This window comes from Myotis yumanensis, unplaced genomic scaffold (genome assembly GCF_028538775.1).
Source record: "Myotis yumanensis isolate MYYU_CA2020_CCGP unplaced genomic scaffold, mMyoYum1.0.hap1 SCAF_10, whole genome shotgun sequence".
Taxonomy (NCBI): Eukaryota; Metazoa; Chordata; class Mammalia; order Chiroptera; family Vespertilionidae; genus Myotis; species Myotis yumanensis.
The window spans coordinates 81,112,174-81,130,330 of NW_027223761.1; the positions used below are offsets into that span (position 1 = coordinate 81,112,174).

General features: G+C 46.9%; 1 protein-coding gene across 3 annotated transcripts in view; it reads right to left on the reverse strand.

Moving 5' to 3' along the window:
- The window catches only part of SIK3 (SIK family kinase 3), a 287,717-nt gene that overhangs the window by 19,470 nt on the left and 250,090 nt on the right, over window positions 1-18,157 (reverse strand). For 2 of the 3 annotated variants that reach the window (XM_070426103.1, XM_070426104.1), the window contains exons 7-18: window positions 16,440-16,558; window positions 15,779-15,889; window positions 15,120-15,263; window positions 14,410-14,487; window positions 14,180-14,289; window positions 10,764-10,917; window positions 10,364-10,519; window positions 7,301-7,371; window positions 5,172-5,315; window positions 1,552-1,702; window positions 732-857; window positions 382-467 (exon numbers count right to left, since the gene is read on the reverse strand). In XM_070426103.1, the coding sequence (XP_070282204.1) occupies window positions 382-467; window positions 732-857; window positions 1,552-1,702; window positions 5,172-5,315; window positions 7,301-7,371; window positions 10,364-10,519; window positions 10,764-10,917; window positions 14,180-14,289; window positions 14,410-14,487; window positions 15,120-15,263; window positions 15,779-15,889; window positions 16,440-16,558 (1,450 nt within the window). The remainder of the gene's footprint in view (window positions 1-381; window positions 468-731; window positions 858-1,551; window positions 1,703-5,171; window positions 5,316-7,300; window positions 7,372-10,363; window positions 10,520-10,763; window positions 10,918-14,179; window positions 14,290-14,409; window positions 14,488-15,119; window positions 15,264-15,778; window positions 15,890-16,439; window positions 16,559-18,157) is intronic. The other variant, XM_070426105.1, reaches the window with a different exon arrangement.

Below are 18,157 nucleotides of genomic sequence, written 5' to 3' on the forward strand. Positions count from 1 at the left end.
CATAGGAGCCACCTCAGCAGAAACTATGTTTTTAGTGCTGATAAGCCTCCAGGCTAGAAAAACATACAAGATCCGCCCACCACAGCCTCCTTACAACCTACCCACAAATTATGTTACTGGACTTTCCCGACAAAGAGGCAGAGCTTGCGGGCCTGTGTCTGGCTCCTGTATTAGATGTCACATGACTTTGTTCATGTGGCTGAGATAGTGAAGTGGCACAGGAAGCCAGGATGCCAGGGAGGCTGCTGGGATTTAAACTGGCTTCTCTGCTCTTCAAATAGTTTCTTCCAAGATGGAAGCTAAAGTCAGTCAGAATCTCCCCTATGAGTCAGGCTAGAGAGACAATGGCTTAGGCATGAAGCAAAGCGATGGATGCCTTACCTCTGCAGCTGGTGGGTGAGGAGGGCTGGCTGGCTTTCACATGCGGCCTGAAGAGGCGGGGAGGGCTGCGGAGGGCAGATGGAATCCTAAAACACGGAGAAGGTGGAGAAGGACTGTGAGCCCAAAGAGTAACGTGAGCTATTCTCAGGAAGGAAACGGAGAACTACCTGTCCCTGAGACTTAGGCTTTTGTGGCTTATGGAAAAGTCTGATTACCTTTACCCAAACATGCCAACCATAAACAGAACTCAACTCCATTCTGCCCTGCATGATCTCCTCCAAAATTCACAGGCAAACCAGTCATTCTGAGAGCACACTCCAAACCCGCTGGGAGAGCGGAGGGAGGCCTACTTGAATCTGCTGCTGGAGAATCTGGTGGTGCTGCTCCTGCTGGTACAGCATGTGCTGCTGCTGGGTCTTCTCCAGGGCTCTCTCATCGATCTGCCCCCCATACAGCTTCCGCAGCTGCTCACACTCCTGAAGGGAAAGCAGTTCATATGGGCGGGATGTAGCCAGACCCACCCCAGGCAGTGACGTGAGCAGGTGTACATCTGCCCAAAGATCTCACAGCAGAAAGAGCCAGGCGAGAACAGTGCCCTTGAGCGCTCACCCCGTCCCATAGGTATTTATGTACTCAATGTGTATATATTCACACCCTGCTCTGCATGAACCAATGCAAACACCAAGGATGGGCTGTGCACAAGTTGAAGTGTCCAGTGTGAAATCTGTGTACAAAGAACATGCCACTCAAAGTGTGGTCATGAGAAGGCAGAAAGGAAACTGGCCTGTGGACGCCTTCCTTCCTCTGAGAGCACCATTCTGTACCAACTGGAGATTGTGCCAGGTGGCAGCCATGCCAAGCAAGCTCCCACAAGACCCAGTGCCCATTCCAAGAGGAATGCCAGGGCTGCTTCCAAGTACTTTCCCTGGTGCTTCCCACTGAAACCCAAGCCCAGAATAAAGTTCTCTCCAGTGAACTACAGGACAGGAGGGGCATACAGTCCCTTCATGGGGCAAGCGAGGCTGATGCTGGGGAAAGCTGTACCTAACAAGCAAGCAAAGAGCAGGAGGCTATGGTTCTGGACCTAGCCAGTGGCAGTACTGCTGACAGGAGGGCAGAAGCGGTCTCTGCTGCCATGCTTCTCCAGCGATGTCCACATCTCTCCATTACCTGCTGCAACTGTTTGATGCTGCTGTTGTTGCCCATTTTTTCCAGGTGGGCTTTAAAGGCCTGGATGCTGGCAGCCCCATCTGAGAACCGGCGCACAGGGGAGAACCGCTCCGTAGGGAGGTGCAGGGTGTTGGAGTCCTTGTAGGTAGAGCTGAATACAGGGGAAGAGAAGGTCAAGGCTAGGACCTGGGTTCTGAGCAAATCACCTGGGGATGTGTTCCCACGACGAGCACCAAGACGCTGCTGCCATGTGGGCCCCAGCCTGTTCCCTTTCCCAGGGTCCAGGTCCGTCTTCCGTTCCCACTTACCATAGGCTGGCGTCACTGCCAGAGGGGAGGCCCTATCCTGGGATCAAACACACCCAGTTCTTATCACTACGCCAGGAAGGAGAGAAGAGCTGCGAGTGATCCCGAAGGCCAAGCTGCGAGGAACTCTTCTGGTTTAGCATCCTATCTCTATCTAGTGCCTTTAGAAACCTGAGTGACGCAAAGCTGCCCCTGAGCAGTAAGGAAGGAAACTACAGTCAGCTTTGTGGTCCACGGTCAGGCCTGGAAACCATAGGTTCTGTGCTAGAAAATGAGGGCAGCTTTGACGTCTCCCCAGATGGAAACAGCACATTTTTAAAGAATGTGGCCCTGAAGGATGCACATGCCTGGCCAGCGCACACAAGGCTAGTTACTGTGAAACGCACTGCTCAGAGCAACCGCACCTCCCGCCTCCTAAGGAAAGAGCACTCGTGTGGATTACCTTCAAAATCCACTGACCCATCAGAGCACAGTCAGAACCGTACAGGAAGAACAGCTATTGATAAGGAATGCCTGAGACAGCACCAGGACTAGAGGCTAACACCTGTACCTGTTACTGAACCAGAAAGAGATGTTTGTGGGGAAGCAGATAAAAGACTGCCCAAGCAGCATTCCAGCAGCCACGGAAGGGTCAGGGTTCATGTCCAGGGCAGGGATGGCAGCACAGTGAACTCGGGGTGAAATGAGGCACCACCTGCCCAGGTACTCATTCTGGACTGAAGCAGAACCCAGGCTAAGGAAGCAGGTTAACAAGCAAGTTCAAATGCAGTGCCACAGGGAGGGGGAGGAGTCCCGTGACTGTGCAGAGAGGTCAAGAGTTCCGGCAGCAGGTGAACGCCCTTGACCCCCTTCTAGTGATGACTTCTGTTTCGGACTCTGCCTGAAGCCTGTACAGCAGTGCACTAATGAAACGAGCCGCATGGATGTTTGTTTCAGTAACACAGAGACAAACGCTTTGGGCAGACGCACTCTGGAAACGGCAATCCTGAAGGCTGTGTTCAGGGGCATTCCCTCCATCCTTCCCAGTTCTGTTTCTACTTCAGGTGTTTGGAGTTAAAGCAAGCCAATACTATGTCCTCCTAAAATGCTTCTCTTACGCTTTCAATATTAGTGACAATGGACACATTTCTGATTCACTCAGAAAGCTGTGTTCTTCAATTCAGTCCATCTGCACAACCCCCGTTCTCTCCATCGAAGCCACCTCCCAGGGCCAGGCGGCTCCTGGCTCTTCCAGAAGCGCAGGCTGTGGACGCCGACCAGCAGGTCAGCCCAGCAGAGGTGCCAGGGAAGCAGTCTGGCTGTGCTGCTCACTTGGAAGCACGAATAGGACCAATGGCGCTGTTTTGATCAGGAATCCCATTCAAACCCACACCGCTTCCCTCAGGCTCCGTTCCCACTACACTTCCAAACCGGGACTGGTTCACCCCCTGCATGAAATCCAGCTTGTGCCAGATTTTTAAAAAGAATTACACTCAGAAACTTAAAAAATTCTAAATTACACACTTTCAAGTTAAAAAGATCGATCAGACTCCTCTTTCGTCTCAATGTGGCTTTTCATCTATTATCCCCCAGAGGAAAAAGATGCTGTTCGTGATTTTCTCCAGAAGAATAAGGGAAATTCAATAACTATCTAGGCCACCCATTCTAAGTGTTTTATGCCCTTGAAAAGTTCCCATTTCCCCCTGAAGACTAATTTCAGTTTCTTGTGTTGCCATATTTTCACTGTATCCCCATCAAGGCATGCTGAGTTTGCATAAATGTCCCACCTCACACAATCTGCCACTCATAAAGCATTCATTTCAACTCAGACTGGCTTGACCACAGGAAACCTGACGGCAGGCAGGCAGGCAGGCAGATCCCAGCAGGGGAGGCCTATGTGGTCCTCCTTTATAACAAAAGCAAACAGGACCCAGTCTGTGGTAAAGGTGACTAGGAAGGCGTGCCAATCTTCATGTTTCTCTGATAACAATACCTCCAGAGTAGCACTTTGAAGTAAACAAGGATGCCAAAGGGCTCAGCTAAACAACAGACCCCGACGAGGCTGCAGAATTCATTGTCAGGTAGGGAGGAGGGGAAGACAGAAACAAGGAGAAACACAGGTGGAGGGTCTGTTAGGTAAGTGTGGAGCTCAGGGTCATGAAGAAATCGTAGGAAATTTACGGGGTGGAAAGGCAGCTCTCCAACAATCACTCAAGTACAAGGTAGGTCCTGAGAGATTTTCCTTAGGAAAATACTTTCTGTGTCATAGGAGTTTCTTTTGAGAATCATCATTCCTGCTACTCCTAACAGACTATTTTTTTACTAAGCTATCCGCGGTCATTTGCAAAAGCTTATCTCCCTTCTTTCAGAGTTCCAACGTGGCACTAGTCATGTCTCAGCCTGCTCAGAGTTCACCTGTCTCTGCTGATTACATCAATGCCCAATGGGGAACTAGTCACAATAAAAACACTGTGAAGCTTGCCAGTGTGAACTGGTTGCAAGATGTAATAGCAGCACAGTTATAAACTTAATTTCCTTGAAATCTGACTGCTTTTCAACCTTCCCAAGTAAGAATGCTTTTCACTGTCCTCTCAAAAAAGATGATAATAAAATAAGTTCTAGGAATTTAGGGTGGCTTTGAGAGTGTGATCCATGAGTTTGGGTATGTTCTCAGCTAAGGTTTTTAGCCATCAAGGTATTCACAGAAGACAATCACCCTAATCTAGCCAAGTGTTATTCCTCTTGCTTGCAGGCTTACTTGGATTCAATTTTGTCAAGTTTTCTTGGCCAGCTATGGTTAAGTTTCTTTTTATTTTTTCAAGAGAATGAGCTATCCATGTGACAGCCCCAGTAAAGAACTTGCCATCAGAATACTGCCTGAATGACTGCTTGAAGAGGATGTAGTGCCTGCTCTACCACTCACAAAGGGCCGTGTCCTCCTCCATATCCTGGCTCGCTGCTCAGTGGTAACATGGTAAGAAATGCTCATTCTTTTGAGGGCAATGTGTTATTAAAGGTCAAGTCTATTAATATGGCTACACATCCTCTTATTTCCAGGTGGCCCTCTGAGAGCTTCACCTTCTTGCAGGTTTCAAGTTCAATTTCATCTGCGAGTCAACATCTAGAATCACAAGAATCAATGCAGACAATACACGTGCCTACGAGGCAATGGGAAAGAAGAATCCTATGTTGCTCTGTGCACTGCTTAGTGCACGGAACCGAGAAGACGTAGTTCAGGATGCTATTTAAAACCTCGATGCCAGTCACCAACACCAGCCAGAAGGGTGCCTGTCCGATGAGCCTCAAGGAGCTCACACAGCTCATGTGGCTACTCACCGATGCTGATCAGGTACCAGGTGAGGGGGCCAGACCCGGGAACGGAAAGGCTGCTGTCCTAGCTGCCGTTGTAGGTCCGGTGGGATTTCGGCCGTAGGGTTGGTCATGGCCAGTGTATGCCTTTTGGACCTATTTGCCAAGTACCTGCAACAAGCAGGAGCACATTTCATAGTAAAAAAAACAGCCAGGACTATTCCTCAGCAAGAAGCATTAGAAGTTAATGGAAAGCACTCCGAGTGGAATCGTGCCGGAGCTCTGAAAGGGCTCCACGGCGAACAGATCCCTGCAGGAGGAGTGAGGCACGTCCACCGCCAGCAGAAGCTGCTGACCGCTGGCGTGGCGGACCTGGGGCCTGCGAGCAGCCATGGAAGAGAGCAGAGGCAGCTATAGAGAAGAATGATTTTCCTTTCACTCCACAGAAGAATCTTTTCCCTACTTATTAATTTTATTCTTCTTTTCCCCTCCAAGTTTCAAAAAATATAAGAGAAAATAAGCACTGAGGACCATTCCTAGAGATGAGCCAAGGGAGATATTCAGAAGGTCCCCATGTCTCCGACCCCTGGTCCGCAGGTTTTGAGCCGGTCCTTACTCTAAGTCTCAGAAAACATAGCTTTCCATTCAGGGAGAGCAAACTCAAACCTCCCTTCCCCGGGCCCCAGACTGTATGTCAGCCATCAGAGAAGAGACTAATATTGTTCCCTGGGAATCAACCTCTCTAGAGGACAAGAAGTGAAACCACAAGAAATGCTTAGAATTCATTTTGTGGGAAAAATGCAAGACAAGAAAACAGAAGTTTCAAAAGCGGAAGAGTTGACGAGCTGCTGCCTTTAATCTGAAGATATTGGTCCCCTTCATCTGGTTAAGCATTATTCCTTTTTGTCTCAAAACAAACGGGCATATTATCCTTTAAATGTTGGTCTAAAGAAGAAAAAAAGGTGGGGCAGAAGGAAGTGAGTCCAAGAGGAAGACATAAAATGAAACACTGCCGTCTAATTAAAGCAGCCAGGCAGTTACGTTTCCTAGTTTCTCTTACCACACCAGCAGGACCCATTTACAATTTCACATACTGTTATCAGCAAACTACAGAAACAACAAAATCAAGAGGGAAAAAAGTTACAACTGTCCTTCTACTGGCTAAGCTGTGGGAGGAGCTGACCCGCTTGCCAACACCCCTGTTCTCCTCTCCCTCCACAGGGACCGGCTTCTGTTAGAACCGCACTCTCAGGAGCCAGCAACCATCAGGCTCTTAAAAAGTGCTCTTGTTTCATTCCTAACTACTTTCGCCCACTTAAGATAAAACAGTTAACAGACTATAATTAATGGTATGTAAACTTGCAAAAGAGTAAGCCATTAGTGGTTTAATATCCATTTGATAAAGACACCTAAAGTTCCCCCAAGAGCCCATGAAAACTATTTTATTTCAACTTCCCTCAAGGGCAAAACATATAATCTTGAGGAACACCTGTATTTCTGGGAAAATACATGCTGAATTCTGGTCGAACCCCGCTCCCCAGAAAATAAGAATGACAACTCCCACAAGGGGGCATGGGTGGAGCTGAGGGCCATGGCTAATGGAACTGAGGTAAATGAACAGCACAGTGTGCCTGATGATCACTGCTGTTTTCTGTGGATTAGGCATCGCTCAACAAGGTTCTGCAAACCATACATGTTTGCATCTGTCACTGGCCCGAGCCGCATATTCTTTTCAAGCGAACAGTGCCAGAGGTATTCATTCTCCCAGAAAGGAGGAGTCCAGGCCAGAGGTCCATGGCTAGCCTAGCTAGGATCACTATCATACCAAATCTCCAATTCCTGTTCGGTAAACGGTCCAGGGCAGGTAGAGCAGGCGTAGTGCCTTGTGAACACTATGAGCTGCAATATGAAGGCAGGTGACAAGGAAGGTCGGAGGGAGGAGAGGAGCGTTCTTATGGTTCTTGCTGTCACTCGGGACTTCCAATGGCGTTTACAAAAATGAAATTTTCTGGGGAGTCTTCTGTTCCTTCTAGGTGGGAGGAACATGCCACCTGGCTTGAGCAGAGACCACACAAATGCTGAAGCTACACTGTACCCTCCTTGGGCAGAGGCAACCTTTCGCTGGTTGCAGGTGAGCCTGCCAGACGCCACATTACCTCTGCACAGCTTCCTGATCGGGCTCCCCGTCCGAGCTCTCCTCGTCCACAGGGGTAACTGCTGGCACTGCCTGACAGAGACAGAAAGGACAGGCTTAGGCTCTGCTGCTTCTCAATAGCTCTCATTCCGGAAACTGCCTAGGGAGTGGTCTTCCATTCGTTTTCTTACTCACACAACATTTCATAGGACCCCTGGACTACACACAACTTTCAGATACCTTTCTATTTTTCCATTTTCACCTTGTTCAGGTGATTTTACTTTGGATTTCTTCCTCTGATTCATCTTCATTCATTGATTTATTTACCCAACAAACAGAATGCCTACTACGTTCCAGGATAAAATGTAGTTCTGGCCCTCATTTTACAGTCTAGTGCAGGACAGAGACAAGTACACAGACAATTTCAAAACAGCAGGACCAAGTCCTCCCTGGGGCACTTGGGAGCGGAGGAATGTGTCTTGGAGGAGGTGACATTCACCTGAGACCTGACAAGTGAACAGGAGCCAAGGAAAGGGGGAAGGAGTCACAAGCCTTTGAGGTCCTAGGTTCAGAGAAAGGAGAAAGCCTGCGGGTGCTTGGGAACCTGAGGATACAGCAGAAGCTGTTTACCTGGCTAAGAGGTGACCTAGGGTGCGTATTCTGCTATTTCCAGAGTTTAGGTGTCTTTAACTCCAGAAAGGCATGAGGGTTTTTTAAAAGTACATTTTAGTACATAATGTAATTGTGCAGTTGCAATTCAATGCTTTCTTTAAAAAAATCTTCATATAAGGATATGTTCTTATTGATTTGAGAGAGAGAGAAAGGGAGAGAGAGAGAAACATTGATCGATCAGTTGCCTCCCATACATGCCTCAACAGGGATCAAACTCACAACCTAGGTATGCGCTCTGACTGGGAATTGAACCTGTAACCTTTTAGTGCACGGAAAGACGTTCCCACCAACTGAGCGACTTGGCCAGGGCCGCGATTCCACGCTTTAAGTAGCTGTGACCCACCACCACTGTACGTGAAATGAGAGCCTCCACAGCATGCATTCCTGTGGCTCTCCCCACTGCTATGGACTGGACACCATGCATTCTTGGCAGCTATGCACAGGGCTCTCATAGTCACCAGGCCTCAGGCACTAGAGCAAAAATCATACTTAAAGTAGGAGCATTTTATGAAATGGATAATTACAAACCAAAACAAAAAATCTTTGGAGTAATTCCATTGTTTGAATGCTTCTAGGGTTTCCAGGTCCCTTCTTACAAGTTTATAAGGCCTGGAGTAACAGGACTGAGAAGGTGGCGGCAATGGGGGTGCAGGAGAGGAGCGCCGTGGCCAGGGATTCCTGGCGTTGCATACCACATTAAAACTTTATTTTGAAGGATTTCAAGGAGGGACATGATGTTCTAAGATCTGTATTTTAGAAAGCTCGTGCATGTTAGCCGCAGAGTGAAAAGTGGTGGTGGCAAGCCAGTTAGGAGGCCACTGTATTAATTTAGGCCAAGGATGACAGTGGTTTAAGGAAGGGCAGTGAAATGGACAGAAATAAGGCATTTACCTTACAGGCACTGGGAAATAATTTGATATGGGAAATGAGGGAGAGGAAGACTTGAAGATAAAGCCCACTTTCCTGGCCTGTCTAATCAGGAGATGACAGTGTTTTCACGGTCACTCAGGACGAGACACAGGTTTAATGGGCAGGCCATGGTCGTTTGGGGACATGCTGGACTAAAACTGTGAGTGTCTGTGGGACACCAACTAAATATGTGCAGTAGGCAGGCATGTATATCTATGCAGACGCATCCACAAGAGCATGCGGGACTGCAGAAGCACCTGGTAACAAAAATTATGGGAGTGGACAAGGCCACCCAGACAGGGTATGTAAAAAGAAATGGAAATAGAACCTAAGATAAAAGTCGGGGTTTCACCAATTTCAAGGAACAAGCACAAAGGAAAACTGAAAAGAACCAAAGAAAATATTTCAAAAAGAAAATGGTCAACAGTGACTAACACAGTTGGGAGGTCCAGAAAGACAAAAGTTAAAACTGTCCACTGGATTTACCAACAAAAGTTTGTTACTGATCTTTGCAAGAACAGCTCTCATGGGCAGAGCAAGTCCGTCCACCTCCCTCAAAGCTGTCCGCCTGGCACTCACAGCCTCCCTGACCCTGCTCTCTCCGATGCATCTGCCACTTATCAGTCCCTGGGACTCACCCCAGCCCTTAATCACATGCAGTCTTGCGCTATTCCAGTGGTTCAGCGAGGCCAGGAACTGTAAACATGATTCTTTCCTTTTCCAGACCTGTGCCAAGCCACAAACTTGTGGGACTAATCCATGACAAGGTAAGTACAGAAATTGAGCAAGATTTTAAAAATCTTAAAAATAGAAGGTAATATTTTAAAGAGTTATGGATATAATAAATATCTAATCTTATGGTACTACGAGATTGAGTGAATGAATGAATGAATGAATGAATGAATGAATTTACCCAGGAGAGGAAAGTAACTGGAAATAAACAACCCAGGGCGAGGGGTGGGGGTAACAATCTTTTAATGTAACCGTCATATACAAGAGATGGGACTGAGGGATGCCAACTGACTAGGCTAGACCTTGGGAAAGCCAATCAAGTGCTAAACCCAAAAGTCAAGGCAGTGCTAATCAAAGGAGAAATGGTGCATAGAAGGTAATATTGGAAACCAACCTAAAGAGCAATTTATTACAGAGAAAACGGTTAGCATGTGCTGCCCTCTGGCCGAGAGGAGTTACCTGTGGGAAGGCGCCTCCAAACTGAGGGGTGGCAGACGCACTTAACTAGGTGTAAGTGGTCCGTGAGGATGAGGCTCTCTGGGAGCAGGCTTCAGTGTAGAAATTATTTGGTTAAGAAAAGAAGTTAGCCAAAAAATAAGACTGGAAAATTCTACTAGCCTGAGGAAAATGTGATTACATTGAACACCCTAAGTTTAGAGAAAGAGGAAATTCAGACATTTAGGTTGGAAAGCCTCTTTTTCCCACCCTATGCTCACAACCTCTTTATCAAACATCTCGGAGAGAGTAACCTGGGCTCTGTGCTGCTACTCACTGGTGTCATGGTGACAAGTGGGGAGGGTCCCCGTGGGCGCTTCAGCAGCTGCTGGGCATGTAGTTGGATGTTGGCTCCTCCATCTGAAGCCCGTCGGCCAAGGGGACCCATTCCATTTAGCAGCTGGAGGGGAGGCGGCTGTAACAGGGACTGCTCCTGTCAGGAGTGGAGTGGGAAGGACAGGTGGATGAGGCAGGGGGAGAGGAGGAGAGGAAAAGAAGTGCTCTCATCCACTGACGTTAAGGACCCTTGGTTGTGATGGAGACTAGAGAAATCTTCCCTCACACCCAGATGCTTTCTTTCTCTACAAAGACACCCTTAAATCCTGGAAGGTCTCTCAGTCTCTTAAAGAAATTGAAATGTGTTTCTTTTGGGCAAGCCCTCTCCCGTACCCAGGTACCTTGTACTCAAGCTGCCCAGTTGGTTGCAAATTTTGCATGGGCAACAGGTTGTGCATGAAGTTCATGTTAGGGGCCACCTGAAGGAATGGAGCCTGCGGGTTGACTCCAGGAAAGCCAGGTAGGAGCTTCTGCAGATCGTCCATAACTTCCATGCTAAAAGAAACAGGATGACAGAGAAGTCTGGTTAATATTCTTTTTTTTAAGGTTTTTTGTTTTTAAAATATCTTTATTAAGAGTATGACAGATACCTTTCTTTTATCCCCCCCAGTGAACCCCTTCTACCTGGTTCCTGCCCTGTCCCAGGCCTTAACCACCCTATTGTCTGTGTCCATAGGTAATGCACATATGCATATAAGATCTTCGATTAACCTCTTCCACACCCCCCTCAACCCTTCCCTCTGAGATTTGTGGCCCCACCCCATAACAAAGAAACAGAATTTCCGGAGGATGAGGCCTAGAAATTAGGATTTTAAACAAAATCCCAGGTGATTCTAATGTGCAGCCAAGGTTGAGAACCACTGTATTGAGTAGAGCTGTTATGTCTCCTGGAATTGGTAGAGTGGCCTTGTGTAGTAGGTGTTCTCTAGGGCCCAATGGCTCAGTCTCCCCAGTCACCTGAGCTGGGCACTCTAGGTGCACCCTGTGTGGGCTGTGTGCACAGTCTAATCGTAGTTGAGCCTTGATTGCTGTTGGTGTCACTGAGAGGAACTGACCTCCAGGCTAACTGGCTGTGAGGACCAGCTGTGACTACAGTGGAAGAGCTGCTGTGCAGGAGACACCCTGTGGAGCAGGACTTGCTTCAGTGGGGCTTGGTGCTCACTGAGTCAACCCCTTGAGTGTGTTGCTGGTGGATGTGTAGAGTTGTAATCTGCTATGGTCTGAAGCTGTCCACAAGGTGCACTGGCTCTGGGGCCTCCCAGGAGGTGCAAAGTCAGCCACTGCTTGGGGTCACCCGGCAGGAGCTACAGAGGGATCTGCAGAGTTTTCCTATTTGTATTGGGTTTGGAGGTGCCCAGGTAAGGCTCAGCTGTGAAGGAAGGCAGGCTGGTGATAGTGCCAGGTCTTGGGTCTCTTACTGATAGATATGGGGCACAATGACACCAGTTGCTGCTTTTTTTTTTGAGAGATTTTAGCAAAGTTTGAGCCAGGACAGGCCATTCATGTGGAAAAACTGCTGAAAAGCTTGGGTAGGGCTGCAAATTGGATAGGGAGGGGTCTTAGGAATCACCAGGGTGGAGTGAACAGTGTCGGTCATGATGATGGAAACTGAGATATGGCTGCTCATTAGCTCTGTAACGGGGGAGATCCCAGCATAGCAGCAATGACCCCTGAGAGCACCCTGGTCTGGGAGAAAGCCTCCTGCCAGTTCCTGACCCAATACCAGACAGTCCAATTCCTCCTCCTATGTCTCTGGATTCCCCCAAAGCTGCCACCTGGTGCTGGAGCTCAGAGGAAACAGGACCTTGTAAGTCAGTACAAAGGCTCTTTAAGAGGAACTGCTGGGTCTCCAGCAGCCTCTGTGTTACTCAACCACCATCCTGGCTGGTTTTTACAGCCCAAAGTTAGGGGGACTTCTCTGCCCAGCTCTGGAGCCCTGGGTTGGGGGTTTGGTGTGGGGCTGGGACCCCCTGCTTCTTACAGGAGGCCTTGGAGACCTCTCCCAATTAAAAAAGGCCACAGTCCGTCCGGCACCTCTGCCCCTCCCAACAGCCGTGATGTGCTTTCTTCTTTACTTCTCTAGTTGTAGGACTTCCATTCAGCTGGTTTGAATGATGGCTGTTGTCTTTTAGTTATAATTTTGATGTGGTTGTGGGAGGTGGTGAATACTGGTGTTTACCTATGCCGCCATCTTTTCTGGTTAATATTCTTACTCAAAAGTGTTATATCCCCAAACTGATGAAACGGATAAGTTCAGTATAATTTATTATATATTTTTCCACTTTCCCTGCAAATTTGTATTTCTCTCTAAGATCCCAAAGCAAGAAGTCCAATGTGTGGAACCTGGCTGCCTGCCACTTTACTGTTTAGAACTGGGGACTGCTATTCTTTATTGACCACTCATGTGAAACCAACAGCTCTGAGCCCTGAGGAAATACTGGCACCGGTCCAGCTCGGGCCTGCACAGTCTGGAGGTGAACAGCACATTTCTGGAGGACATAGGCCACCCACTAAAACCTGGCTGCCTGGAATAGCAACTCATTCACCAGGGAAAGAAGGCAATTCCTCCCGTCAGTGCCGGCAGCACAGACACGCCGCGATGTGCAAGGCTGTGATGCTCCTGCAGTGGGACTCACAGCACACTGTAAACCAAGAGGTTTTCCACTAGCAGGGCGACACTGCGGACACAACCTTTGGAGCCAGAATGTTCCCCTGCTGCCTGTGTGAATGTAGGCCCAGAATGAGAAACCTAAAGCAAGCCGATCAGCAGGCCTGGGGATCTTTTTCTGGAAATCACTCAGAGAAAAGAGGTATTTATAAAACAAAACAAACAAAAAAACAAAACAACTAGCTTTACACCTAGTTGAGCTCTCAAGAGAACTCTCTGACACAACCTTCTCTTCTCTACTCAGTAGAGAGAATATCCAGAAAAGATGAGAGGGTATTTTTAATGTTGAGTCTTCAAATGTAGAACAAAAAAGGAGAGAGCCAGCCTTTAGGACATCTCCCAGGTGGGAGGGCATCAGGGACATATGGAAGGACTATTTTGGGAAAACACTTTGGGTAACTGGTACTTATTCAGTGTGGTTTTTGATTTTTGTTTCCTTAATTTAATTTGTAACACAGATAAATCACACCATATCCTTTGTCCTCACTTCCAAGATGAGTCTTGCATTAGGACACGTAGTGACCATCTCTCGAAGCTGTCGGACGAACTGTGAGAGGCACTTTCACGTGACTTAGATCAGAAGACCTCAACCTTTGCAGACACAGAGACTATCATACTCTTCACCACAATGTTGCGATTCATTGGCATGATGGTGGCTACTGGCCCACCATCCACTAGGGCAGCGGTTCTCAACCTGTGGGTCGAGACCCCTTTGGCGGTCGAACAACCCTTTCACAGGGGTCGCCTAAGACCATCCGGCATGTCAGATATTTACATTACGACTCATAACAGTAGCAACATTACAGTTATGAAGTAGCAACGAAAATAATTTTATGGTTGGGTCACAACATGAGGAACTGTATTTAAAGAGCCAGAAGGTTGAGAACCACTGCACTAGGGGCAGCTCTGTAATATTTTTAGCAAATCAAATCTGGTCTACTGGGGACCCTGAGCTGGGTTACAAACAGGTCTTGGCCACCGGATTAGTTTTCATCTGGGAGATACAATGAAGCAGGAAAAATGCACTGGTGGGAACTCAGTCAGGTGGGACTTCTTGGCCCTGAGGTTAATTAGGGCTCAGACACTCACCGGGGGTCAGCCACACCCACTGTGTGCCTCCTCATTGACAAATAGCGAACCAATGCTTCAGGGGAAGGCTCTTCACCCTCATCACTGTCCAAGTTCACTGTCCCATCCGGCTGAGGTGAAGGAAAACACAACTGAATTAGACATGAGAAGTAATTAGAAATAAAAGTAAGGCAAGGAAGCAAGAATATGGGAAAGATTTCAACTGACAACGATCAGAGATCGCCACTTGCCTCCACAATCTGGTTCTCTGGGTTGATCAGCTGCACCTGCGGAACGCTGATGTTCATAGTGGTACCCGCCTGCTCCGCCTGGAGAGAAGTACATACAGATACACACATACTATAAACACTAGAGGGAAATGATAGCCTTTCAAAGTGTTCTTTTTATTTTTAATCCTCACCTGAGGATATGTTTTTATTGATTTTAAGGAGAGAGGAAGAAAGAGAGAAACATGTGAGAGAGAAATATCCATCGGTTGCCGCCCATACACGCCCCAGACCAGGGATCAAACCCGCAACCTAGGTATGTGCCCTGACTGGGAATCGAACTCACAACCTTTTGGATGACGCTCCAACCAACTGAGTCACCCAGCCAGGGCTCAAAGTATTCTTGATTGCTAAAGTCTATGTTTCTACCTCTGAGTCTTTGGTTCCTTAGAAGCTATATTAAGAGAGTTGTGTGTTTCTGTTTTTGCTTTTTGTTTTTTTAGAAACAACAGTCTCAATGATTTGCTGCTTCTTAAAAACAAAAAAAAACAACCACACCCTGCAACTAGAGTTGTCTACCTCAAGTACGTAAAGACCCTTCCATCCTCTGTAAGAAAGGTTCCAATCTTTGCTTGATCTCTGGACTTAAGAATTCCTGAGCAGTGGCTAACCACCCTCCGCCCCATCCCCAAATGTTACTTGTCCTGAATCAGGTCACAGGAATCACTGCCCACCTGGATACTGACTGGTGCTTGAAAGGCCATGGCTCGGGGCATGCTGGGAGGTCCTCCGACATGCAGGGTTTTATGTCTCTTATGTCGATCGCACAGCAGATGGTAGATTGCACTATAGTGATCATAGGCATCTGTGCTTAATGACTACCAAGAGAGAAAGGAAAGAGTAAAAACCCTGGTGAAACGGCATGTCAATGACCAAACTCTCTCAATAGTAACATTACCAGACCAAAGCATCTCTGTTCCAAGACCCAGAGAGGGGCAGAGGAAGAAGGGGAAGGAAACAAAAAGATCAAGTTTCTGCTGGTCACCAGATGGGAGGGGTAGGTGAAAAGGATGGGATTAAGAAGTACAAATTGGTTGTTATAAAATAGTCATGGAGATGCACAGCACAGCATAGGGTAGATAGTCAACAACACTGTAATGGTATCAGACGGGTATTAGACTTACTGGAGTAATCACTTCGTAAGTTATATAAATGTCTTATCTCTATCCTGTACACCTGTAACTAATATAATGGATATCAACTATAATTGAAAAATTTAAAAAATTATTTAAATAAAAAAGACCCAAGTTCCCAAGAAGGAGAAAACATTTAAAAAGGCAGCCCGAGGGAGTATGGCCACACCTCCCTTTGCTCTCCATTCCTTTAGAGATACCTGTAGTGTCCGCTCTCTGTCCAGTCCAATGTCCTCCATGGCCAACAGGACATCCTCATTCAAAACGTCTACTTGTCTTTCTTCTTTTATCTGTCGGCATTCAGCTATTAACTGTAACATTAAAAAAAAGGTAAGCCATCAAACCCCAAATTAGCTATGCTAAGATGACATATCACATATGCATGTCACCCACAGCAAGCTGTTTCAGGCCCCTAGCTTGGGATATTTTTGGCTTCAGACAAAGCCCAAGCAATAAAGCCCCAGGGTAGCTGTGAGAAGACAAGATCCTCATTTTTGTGAGCAACTCTGGGGTACCTGGGATGGCCACAATGGTTTAAATAAAGGTATGCTACAGGAGCCACTGAACTAGCACACTAGGCAAGAGGAAGAGACGTCCCCATGGTGGGTACGCTGCAGAACTGTGGGCTGTACTGTCTCAAAAGCCAAGAGACTGTGACTTGGGGGTAAGTAGTACAGAACTGGTCTCACTGTTCTCCATCAGCTGCTGGTTTAAAATCCCTACTTTCACTCCTTGCTTGATTATTACCCAATAGTTTGTGCCAGGGCTGCCTTTTCATGTCCTGGCCTGTTTACAATCTCATGCAAAAGAGGTTTCAGTAGTTCTGAGAAGAGTTCCCTAAGGCAAGTGGTGCTCACTCACCCTGTCAAAGTTGGGGTCGTTGTCCCCTAACTTCATCCACTTGTGTTTGCATATCTGCTCCATTGAGAGGCGCTTACTCGGGTCCAACACCAGCATGTGGCGGATCAAGTGCTCACACTCTGCAACAAAGAGCCTGTGTTTAACTCCGTGAGGGAGGTACCAGTGGTGCCCCCAGAGAGGCAAGGTGAGCAGGGAGATTTTCAAGTTCCTTGTTTCTCATTTGTCTCTCTTGCTCCTTGATCCTTACCTATGTCATTGCTTACTCCAGAAGGGACTGGCAAAGGTGGAAAGAGGTGGAGAAAAGAGAAATTCAAATCTGGTAGGCTGGTTAATACCTTCACTAAAAGTCTGGTTAGAAAAAGTCTCAGGATGATCCATAGATCTCATTTATTTATATTATGTATGGCCCCATTTAACACAATTAATGAGGGGATGAATGTCCTCAAAAGAGATTCAGTATAGTATAAGGTCCTCAGAATGGTGAGTTCTTTTCTCCTACATGTATTGTTATGTGCACACTCATGCCCTGACTTTAGGAGACTAAACCTCTCTTCAAACTCAGGAACTGAACTTTCTAATGGTTCAAGTATGGGAGAGAGCGGCACGCATCTGATGCACACACCAGGACTCTCTGAGAACTTTGTAATCTTCTCAATGGTGTTTAAACATTCACAGGTGCATACAACTGGACTCTGAGCTATAGATTCAAATCAATAGTTATTTCGCTCTGGGAGCTCAGACTACATAACATATTGCTGAAAGAATAGTAGATTCAAAATCAAGAAGCTTATATTTTTATTTCAAAACCATCCTCTAAGTTTTCTCACCCATAAGTTGAGGGTGTTGAGGATGATGTGGGAGTAGTGCCTGTGATAAAGGTGGTGATGGTGATGATGATAAAAACAGTGTTAACACTTCTGAGCAGTTTACAATTATGATTTTCTCATTTAATCCTGATAGCAACCCTAGGAGGAAGGTACTGTAGTCATTCTCATTTCAGAGAAGTTAATAAACTTGTCCAGGCTCACATGGTAAGTCAGATTTCAAACCATACTGCTTCTGGACTACAGAGCTGTGGGCAGGACCCAAACTTCTGAAACATTCTTTCAACATCTTCATCCAAGACACCATCATCTCTCACTTAGACTTGCAAAAGTTTCCTATATGGTTTTCCTGCTTCCATTCTTGCTCCATAAAGAAGCAAAGAGGCTATTTCTAAAACATAAATCTGGGCACATTACTACCTTGCCTGCAATTCCCCAAACTCTTCCCATAACCCTCAGAATAAACTACAAAGTCCTGGGCCTACAGTCTTGAGCCTCCGTCTCTGACTTCATCCCCTGCCATCTCCCTACTGGGGCACAGAACTCCGTCCAGCTGCACTGGCATGCTTCCTAGTCTGTGCGCATGCTTAACATACTCCACCGAAGGCCTCTGCACTTGCTGCTTCCCTTAGCTACAATGGCTGCTCCTCTGACCTTTACATGGTTGGCTCCTTGTCATTTGGATAAGAGCTTAAATGTCACTTGCTCAGAAGCTCTTCCCTGGCTACCTAAACTAGGCCTCTAGTCACTATTACAGTGATGGCGAACCTATGACACGCGTGTCAGAGGAGACACGTGAACTCATTTTTTTGGTTGATTTTTCTTTGTTAAATGGCATTTAAATATATAAAATAAATATCAAAAATATAAATCTTTGTTTTACTATGGTTGCAA